General features: G+C 54.5%; 1 protein-coding gene across 1 annotated transcript; it reads left to right on the top strand.

The window, feature by feature from the left end:
• Positions 1-169: 169 nt before the first annotated feature.
• Positions 170-6203, top strand: ATP6V0E2 (ATPase H+ transporting V0 subunit e2). Its single transcript, XM_019739397.3, has 4 exons — positions 170-384; positions 1779-1826; positions 3950-4063; positions 4481-6203. The coding sequence occupies exons 1-3, from the start codon at positions 281-283 to the stop codon at positions 4041-4043; spliced, it is 246 nt and encodes an 81-aa protein (XP_019594956.1). The 5' UTR covers positions 170-280; the 3' UTR covers positions 4044-4063; positions 4481-6203.
• Positions 6204-9993: the final 3790 nt, after the last annotated feature.

Here is a 9993-nt window from a genome sequence, read left to right as displayed (position 1 = left end):
GTCCTGTAATTTCTTTAGCCAGAGTTAGGAAACTGGAGAAGCTGATCAGATCTGACTCCTCGGTAAGCTTGCCCCTCACCCCTCGCCCCCAGCCCCCCGCCCCTCTCCCTGAGAGATGCGCGAGCGCGCGCGTCTGCGCGGATCGGCCCGGCGGAGCGCGCTTCCCTGGGCGGCCTTGTCCTGCTGCGCATGCTCGGCGCTCACTGCCCGGCTGGGACCTGCGCTCCCGGAGCACCTGCCGCTCCATCCGCACCCCGACCTGCAAATCCCGCGCCCCGCTATGACGGCGCACTCCTTCGCCCTCCCGGTCATTATCTTCACCACGTTCTGGGGCCTCATCGGCCTCGCCGGGCCTTGGTTCGTGCCTAAAGGACCCAACCGCGGGTAAGGGACGCGCGCGGGCCGGGCCTCCCTGGGGATCCCTCCCCGATGGTGGTGGCCCGAAGTGCACGAGCACTGACCCGAGGCACATGCGGCGCCGCACTCCTCCTCCCGGGTGTGCGCCGGCCTGCGTGCAGCTGGGGACAAACGGGCGGGCGTGGGGGGGAAGGGCAGAGAGGGTCGTCTTCAGAAAGGCGGAGAGCCAGCTGGCGCGGGGAGGGTTGGGGGTGACTCCCTCTGGCCAGTGAAGGCTGTGGCTAGCCCCTGTGCAGTGTGTCCACGCTGCACCAGCTGTGACCTTGAGCGAATGTCACCCCTTCAAGCCTCACTTTCTTCATAGGTGAAATGGGTGTGATGATGATACCTGCCTTTTAGGGCCGCTGTGAGGATTACCCCCAGTAACACATGTGAAACTATTAGCGGTGTGTGACACGTATTATGTATTGAATGTTCAGCCAGTATCATTGATTTGTCAAGGTCCCCAAACAGATTTCTGTGCCTGTTGCACCATTCTCCGGTTTCTAATTCATATTGTCCTCCGTTGTAAAGTGCTCTCTCCTCTTGATTACAAGTTCCTGGAGGTGGGAGATTGGCTTACTGGCCACTGGAGACCTCAGTGCCCAGCACAGGACTGGCCCATGGTGCTTGGTAATGTTGAAAGAATGGATCAAGAATGGATTCTCTGGCACCGACTTCAAGGGCTTTAGCCCAGAGGTCACGGGGTCTGCATTAGATTCAGTTTAGCTTTGGCTGGAGGCGCTTGGACTTATAGGTGTTGCCTCTGTTCAACATCTACAGAGCTCAGGTCCCACAGCTTCACTTGGGAAACCATTTTAGTGCCTCACCTCTCCTGCCAACCTTGGTGAGTTCTTTCTTCTGCCTAACTGACGTCTCTCCTGCTGCATTTTAAGCTTCTGTGTCCAGTCTTCGAGTGGACACAGGTAGCTATTCCCTGTGCTCTCTATAACCGCTCACTCTGTCTCAGAGATGGCTCACAGCTTCCTTGCTTCTTGCCCTGCCTTCCGGCCTTCTGTTTTCCTTCCCTTTGCCCAATTTTGAATTCCAGAGACTACTCAATGGCGGGTTGCAGCAAATGCAGCTCTGTGCAGTCTGTTCCCAACACGGCTGCATTAAGGTGGAGAAATAGTGGGTGATGGAGCAGGGAGATGAAGGGAAGGATTTGTAACGTAACTGGGATGTGCAAGGTCGGCCTCCCCATGAGGTGACACTTAGCGTTTTTATCTTCCATCGGAGTAGAACTCAGCCTCCTGTGTTCAGGTGGCAGCGGGAAGGCCAGCGGGAAAGGGGCCGACCCCAGGAGCTCTTTCTGTGGCTCCGGCCAGGCCTTCGGAGGGCACTGGCTGCGCCCAGCGCCCTGACGTCGTCTTCCTTTGCAGAGTCATCATCACCATGCTGGTAGCCACCGCCGTCTGCTGTTACCTCTTGTAAGTACTGCTCACCCAGCTCAGAATCAGCAAGTGCCTTTGTCCTCCATTCTCCCTCACCCTGCTCTCCCCGCTGTCCTCCCTCGTAGTGACAGAGTCCGTCCTTGAAAGACTTAGTCTGTGACACAGGCGAGAAGGCAGTTTGGAGTGTCAGAGAGAGCAATGGGTCGGAAGTCAGGGTCTCCGGGTTCTGGTTCCGAATGTGGCACCTGGACAAGCTTAGGCTGCAGTTTCCCCACGTAGGAAATGAGCGAGTTGGGCCAGCTCAGTGCTTTTCCGTGCCTGACTGGACATAGAATCATCTAGAGGGACCGAAACAGCTTTCAGGGCTTCACCCTCAGCCCGCTAAATTACAGTGCTGAAGAGCTGCCCTTGGAAATCCTCATTTTTAATGCACGCCCCTGGGAGATTGTGATGCAGCCAGTTTAGAAACAGCTGACAGGCCGACTCCAAACTTGGAAGAGGGACCCTGGGGACATAGAAGAGCATTCTCAGGGATGCAAGAACCTGGACAGTGTGTGGGGGACTCAATTTCCAGGTCCTCAGCATCCAGATGGTCTCTTTCTAACACTGCAATTCACAATAACCCCCCCCCCCCTTTACAAAAAAGACACCCCACCCCTCCACCCATCCCCATGTTCTGGTTTTGAGGGAAGCTTCTCTCGTGGTCGCTCAAGCCATGTTAGGCCTGTACGGCATCCCATCTTCCTGGGTCTCCTATGCTACTTTTATGGGTTAAAAATAGCAAATTTGGGTAGTTTGGGGTAATTTGAATTCAGAACAATCAAAATAGGGCAGGAAACATGATGAAATACTGATTCTTTAAAAGGTAACAGAGCCTTTTAAAAGTAACGGACATTTCTCAGGACTGTCAAAATTTTCAGAAACATAGAATAAAACCCACATTTTAAAAAATGTGTGCATGATTGATTCCAGATTTGGTACATGTTACACAGTTAAAACCTGTTTTATCTAATGAGACCTTAAGCTATTTATTCCTATTAGCCAATTCGCTCTTATTTCACTTTACATAATGTTTAGTATTTCTACCTCCTATTAACACAACATAAAGCTTGTTAAACATAATGACGACTCTTGGATGTTAGCTTAACTACAAATGGGGACATTGTTTTTCAGAATTCTGGACAGAGCATCTCTAAAGTCCTTTCTCTGTGCTGTTTCTTGGTCCTTCAGGGCTTGACAGATGTCCTCGTCTGTCCTGGGGAGGGCCCTGGGTGGCTGTGGTTTGATGGCTCAGAGAGCAGGACATAGTGGATGGTGGCTGGGAACACAGGGGAGATGGAGTACAGGCAGGATGTGGGTAATTACAAACACCCATCCAGCATGCGGGGAGGAGAAACTGGGCTGCCAGTCAGATGCTCACAGGCAGAAAGGTGGGGCAACTGAAGAAAACACCATGCCTAGAAATTATATCGACACAACAGAAACTCAGGGTAATGCTGATGATAAGCAGCAATGATTTCTGACAGCTTTCTGGGTATCAGGCACATGACCGGCAGCTGTGAGGGGTTCAGAGGTGCAAGAGCTGGGTCTTTCCTGCAAAATCAGATGGCACCATTGGGACCGTCATGTGAGGTGTGAAGAGTCGTGCACCTTCAGCGTCTTTGGGGACAAACGAAGTCCTGGTGGCGGGCCTGACCACCTCCTCCACATGTGTAGTCGGCCCGTGGTCCCTGGAGAGCTTACTGGCCTGAAGGATGGGCCCTGTCCTGTCCCTAGCAGGCCTGGAAGTGGGGCTCTGTGGTCATCACCTCTTCATATTGAAGTAGTTCCTCATGTTGCTGAAAAGGGGGTGATTCTGATGTGCCTCCCATCACACCAGCCCTGTCCTACTCCCAGCTGGGAGTCGCTCCCAACGTGCCCCAGGTTCTAGCCCCGGCTCAGGGATCTTATAAATCTATAGAACATCAAATCAGACCACACCTAAATCAAAACCCAAGACCACATGCTGGCAGGAGTGCGGGTGGTTCCGTGGGCCCCTCACTCTGGAAGCCTGACCCTACATCTGCTGGGCTGGGCATGCGACCACAGGCCTTGCGTGAGGTGTGCCTGGTAGATTGCTGCTGTGTCCAAGCTCACGCTCACTGTGCTGTCCCCGGTAGCTGGCTCATCGCCATCCTGGCTCAGCTGAACCCGCTGTTTGGGCCACAGCTGAAGAACGAGACCATCTGGTACGTGCGCTTCCTGTGGGAGTGACCACTGCCGCCTCAGCCCAGGTACTGGGGGCTCGGGCCCCCTTGGGTGGGGAGGGGCCTGGTGGGAGGAAGAGAATAGACAAGGCCACTATAAGAGTTCACTTGGGATATTTATTCAGCAAAAACAAAACGTGCTGAACCCCTGCTCCCTGGCTGCCTGGCACTGTGCTGGGTCCCAGGGAGGGAGGGAAGACCAGGGCCTCAGGGCGCTTCCCCAGAACATGTCAGGCCAGAGGGAGTGGCTGGGGATGCAGAATCTGTCCTGAGTGACGGAGGCCCGAGGCCCAGGAGTGATGAGACTAACTGGACAGATGGACGGTTGAGATCATCCAAGTGACTGGGGCAGAGACAGGGACGCGGAGGCTCTCCAGGGAAGGGGTGGTGGAGAGGGGGTCTCCACAGTGAGCAGGTGACCCTTTCATGTGATGTGCTTTTCAGGTACCCCAGCTCTCCGGATGACCTTGGCTCAACTGTCCCTTGGTGATCTCTTTGTCCTTACCCCCACAGCTGTGTCCTGGACCCTCTGTGTTCCCTCCCCCAGGGCTTGCCTGATTCCCAGAGGTACCCCCTTCCCCAGCCAACCCAGGCCCTGAGCTCAGAGTCAGGTTGGAGCGGGAGAGATCCCAGCCTCACACCCCCACTTTCCCCTCCCAAGCAGATGCTGGAAGGCCAGGTGTCCTGCAGAGAAGGGCTTCCAGCCCAAGATACTTCGAGCCTGGCGTGGGCCAGGCCAGAGAGGAAGCCTTAGGTGGGGTGGTATGTCAGCTCTGTCCTGGTCCTGCTGTGTGGCCCCAGGAGCCTCTTCCTCCAGGGGCTCCATCGAGGTGTGTCAAAGGCCTTTCTTGGAATTCTCTAATCTGACACATTTAGATGTGAAATTTCTGAAAATGTTGAAATAATGGAAAAATATTCACACACACACACACACACACACACACACACACACACACACAGAGTAATTTGAGTCAAGATTGAAAGTTCGACATTTGGCATCCTTTATCATTATAAAGTCACTAAAATTGGCCTGCTCAGAACGTTGTGCTTCCTCAGAATATCCTGTTCCACCTTCCTCCCCACCTTCCTCCCCTACCCAACCCCCCTAAGCTCCGCACCTTCCCAGAGGCTCAGAAACGGAAGCTGCTCCTGCCCCAGGCCTGGACTCTGCCTCATTCAGCCACAGGGGGGAAGATTTCAGAGCCCCTCACAGCAGCACCTGGTCACCTGGAGCTGGAGGAGGAAGAGGAACAGGTGTCGCTGAGGTTTGGGGACACTGAGCTCCTAAGGCCAGCGCCAGACCTGTCTGCTCAGAGCGGGCTGGGATGGTGAGGAGTGGAGGGGCGCCCGGGCGGACGAGCGCTGGGAGGCAGACCTTGCAGATGTCAGACCAAAGGGAGCTGGGACCCCCAGCCCATGCCCTCACTTCTCTCAGCAGAGTTGAAGCTGAGACCTCAGACACTGGCCCTCAGTCCCAGAGCTTATTGGGGTCCCTGCTCTGCCACATTGCCTCCCGGGGGTGGGGGGAAAAAGCCAAGCTCACGTATTTATTGACTATTTATTTGATTGGCATTCCTCCCACGTAGTGACTGTTGTCTTTGGGACGGCGGTGTCTTGGGAACAATGTGTGGTGTCCCACTGGGATTTTTTGTTCCTGGGCTTTGGCCTGTTCCTCAGAGCTCAGGTTGGGGCCTCCCTTTGACATCCCCCCCACCCCCCTTTCAAACTCCCTTCTCGTCCTGACCTCTGCGGCCCTCCTGGAGTGAGGGGTGTTGAGTGTGGCTTGTACGAAAAACCCAATCCATGCCTAGTGACTCGTGAGTGGCGGGAAATTACTGTTTGGTGCAGAGTCCTGGCTGAGGCCGAGTTTGCTGACTACCACCCCTACCCACCGGATTCCCATTTCCTCAGTGGGGGGATTGGGGAACAGGAAAGAGGACTGGCAGCTGCTTGGAGCCGCCCCTCTGGGATGTGGACGCAGAAGTACATTTTCCTGAGACCGGAAGGAAAGTCCAGGTGTCCCGATTCTGCCCAGAATGAGTCTGGCAGGAGGAGGAAGAGGAAGACAGAGGACTTGTCCAAGTGGAGCGTTGCCCACCACTCATCTGCCCCCGATTTCAGAGTGAATATCTCCTGGGCTGTGCAATAAAGCAGGTCCCCAATCTTCCCAGGGCATGGCCTGCCTCCTTTCTAAATCTGCCTGCTCTGCGCCTGGCCTGGGCGAGGAGACACTTCCTACACGCAGCAGGGGGCCCGTGAGCAGAAGGACCTGGCACTCCAAGGCCAGAGAGGAGCCGCAAGAAGTTTGGGGACAGGGAGGCACATAAGGAGGGACATGACCACGGGACCTGACTGCAGCTTGGATCCATCCAAAGGGCAACGTGAAACCACAAAAGGGTTTTAATGCCGGGAGTGGGGAGGACATGGCCCAGTGTGAGTTCTAGAATGATCTCTAATGGTGCATGATGGACAGGAGCGTGGTGATAGGGCCGTAGGTGAGAGGTGGTGAGGGCGAGACGAGTGGGCCAACTGAAGGTCTGCGTGGGAGCTGAGGGGACCAGTGTGTTGGCCATGGGGGAGGAGGAGGCGAGATCTATGGGGCCTGCTCTGGGCGGTGGGCCCTGTGGTGCAATAGGAGGTGCTCAGTCCCTGGCTGCTGGGACTGCCCAGTGATGGGCCACAGAGAAGCAGGTTCCAGAGGGGACATGGTGACTGGGGTTTCCTTCGTCCACTCATGAGTTGGATGTGTCAAGGCGTCCCAGGAGATGTCCAGTGAGTGGTTGGTCAGGAGGAAGAGGCGGGAGTCCACCGTAAAATCCCCGAGGACCCCTGAGGCCAGGAGTTGGGGTGCAGAGTGAGAAAAGCCAAAATAGAGCCCTGGAATGAATGCTGGTGCTCATGGGGTGGGCAGGTGAAGAGCAGCGTGGAGGATAGAAGAGGTTGTCAAGGAGGCAGGAGGAGCTGCCCCCTGGAGAAAACAAAGGCTGAGGTAAGCTAAGCTGCACACACACCGGATGGCCAACAGAGGGCAGCACACGCACGCGGAATAGAAACCTCCAGAGAGACCAGTTTTAGGGACTGTCAAGGGTAGAGCGTCACGCTGATGTTTGAGGTCTTGGACTTAGAGCATGGTTGTTAGTGGGGAGCAGTGGCCATTCTCCAGACGATTCCATAGCCTGGATGAAATGTCCTTCAAAGATATGTAACAACAACAAACACGGTGATAATCACCGACCAGTTATCCAGTGCCAGGCACTGCTTGGGGAAGCCAAAGGGCAAAGAGCTAAGATGCCTTGCCCACTTGAGGCCCTGATGCCAGGCTTCCCAACAACTTTCTGTGATCTCTCCCACCTGAACATCCTGAGAGACTGGCACACTCCAGTCTAGAATAGGGACACCCACCAGCCCAAGTTCTCAGTGGGGTACATACGGGTTACTGACACTGCAGACTATGGAGTCACCCGTCCCTGATGAAGCTTCTAAAGCAAGGCCCTTGATGCATTTGGGGTACTTTGAACAGAAGTAGATCATTGATAACAATTGGGATGTGAGAAGCAGACATGAAATCTGGTGGAGACCATGTCTCCAGGCACTAAAAAATGTTCCTGGGAGGTGGGGCAAGCCCCCCCCCCCCACACACACACATTGGAAACCAGTACTCTAGAATCTTGACCCCTCAAGTCACTGATAAAATTTGATCAGTTTATCAACCCAGATCCCCTGTGAAAAGAGTTTGGGGAAACCTTGGTGGAAACTGGTATCCTGGGTGCCAGGCTGCCCCGTGAGCTTTTCGCAGCAGGACTGGAGCTTCTGACCTGGAGATCACGCCCTGGGCAGACAGAAGCAGCGAAGCTTTAGGGGATTATTGGTTGTCTGAGCAGACTAATCCGAGCACCACGTGGTCCACCAATGAGCTGGTGGCTCCCTGGAGGCCAGGTGAGGGATGAAGCACTGAGCCCAGTAGAACCTTGAGCTCACCCTGCAGGGATCTTCCCTTAAAAGGGGTGGGGGTATGATTGGGATGGATATTCTCAGAAACCAACAGAACCCCCACCTCAGCTCCCTAATCTCAGGATCAAGGGCCATGATGGCAGCACAGCTTTTCCTCCCTCCCCAAAAGGTCAGTCTTTCGCCCCCTGACAAAGACCTGGGAGACATTAGGGCGGTAGTTTTCTTCACCTGCCCATCCTGTGTCTCACACAGCAGGCTGCAACCTTGATCGGGTGTAAGAACAGGTGCAACAGCCGTGCCCTTGGCCTGCAGCAATTGATTCAGCAAACATATTTGTCTTTTTCTTTCTGCCCAGCCTCCCCGAAGCCATTCACCTTGCCTGAGCCTTTCAGCTCAGCTTTGAGGTTGAGAGTGCAGATTGAAAACTAGGCTGCCTGGGTTCAAATTCCAGTTCCACCGATTAGCAGTTGAGTGAAAGTTATTTAATCTTTCTGAGCTTCAGTTTTATTGCCAAGTTGGTATCATCATAGTGCCTGCCTTGTACAGGTTGTGACTATGAGCTGAGAAAATGGATTAGAGTACCTAGCTCATCAATAAATGCTAGCTATTAATCACATTATTTTTACATATTAACTCATTCGTTCCACGCTGCATTTATTCTGACACCACGCTGATCCATCTTGTGGAAAAGGAAGTGGTAAGCACCCTGAGTGCTTTGATACGTGCTATGGGACTTGGGAAGTAAGTGCCAGGAAAAATATCTGGGGCCTGTTTATGTATCTGTGTTTGTTTCATGTCCAATGTTCTAACGTAATCTACGAATGTAGTGTCCTTTCTATAAAAACAAGAATGCTTTGGGGAGGATAAGGGAATGGATATTAGAATAGATTATGCTGATTTTAAATTTCTCAGGGAAAAAGAAACATGTGAGAAACTACCAGGAAATTTCTGAAAAAGCAGAGTATGGAGAGGGACACCAGCATGTTGAATGGGCACTTCAAAAATGGATATGCAAATAGCCAACAGACACAGAAAAGAGGTCCAGTATGGAAGGAATTAGATATAAGAAAATGATGCTACACATTTATATACTAATTCCTTGTTAGCCCCAAGCCAGGAAGAGACCCTCGACGATCATTATGGTTATTGGGGTCACTTCTGCTTGCACATGCGCACCAGGCCCGGGCCGCATTCGGGAGGTCAGAGTCCCGCGGCTCAGGGAGCCCCGCGTGGAAGGGGCTTTGGGGACCGGTTAGTGGAGGAGGAAGACTAGGCCACCGTCGACCTGGAGCGTGTGAGCCCGCTCTCCAAGGACACGCCACTAACTAGCACCAGTATTCAACTAGTACGAAGCAGCACCGGCAACAATGAAAGCAGCGCGCAACTTCCGGCTTGGAGGTAGGGCAACTCCGTCACTTCCGGCCGCGGAAGCCCGCGCCTGCGCGCTCGGTGCTGGCCCCAGGCTTGGGGAGTTGTACCGGCCTCCGGGCTGGGGTGGGCTCAGAGGCTTCCTCCGGCCGGCGCTCTCGGAAATAGCCCCTCGCGCGACCCGAAAGCCGATGCCCACCCCAAAGCTCCCTCTGGCGCCTTCCCGTGGCCCCTGCCGCGGCGCGGACGGCAGCTCATTACTACAAACCGCGGAGACATTACTACAAACAGCTGCTGGCTGCCGTGGAAGCTGCGCCCGACTTTACAGCCTTACCAGCCAGATCTTAGCGGGCGGCCGGCCCCATCCCAGACCCCTGGCCTTAGGTAAGTCGGAGACGGAGCATTGTGGCTCCACTTCACAGACGTGCACGCTGAGGCTCGGGGGGCGGAGGCAGCTTGCCCTGACCTGCTGCGTCCATCAGGGGGTCCCCCGCCGAGGCAGGCTAGCCTCCCCTTCCCCGCGCCCCGCGCCTGGAACAGGCCAGGTGAGGCCAGGATGTACTGGACAGAGGCTCGTATCGGTCACTCTTAATGTGCATTAACTGTTGTGAGAAGTGTCACAAGGAACTTCTTATTAA

This window comes from Rhinolophus sinicus, chromosome 8, assembly GCF_057876585.1.
Source record: "Rhinolophus sinicus isolate RSI-liver-muscle chromosome 8, RSI-T2T, whole genome shotgun sequence".
Classification (NCBI taxonomy): Eukaryota; Metazoa; Chordata; class Mammalia; order Chiroptera; family Rhinolophidae; genus Rhinolophus; species Rhinolophus sinicus.
The sequence above is the reverse complement of the archived record's forward strand: the minus strand, read 5'-3'. Positions and strand labels throughout refer to the sequence as shown.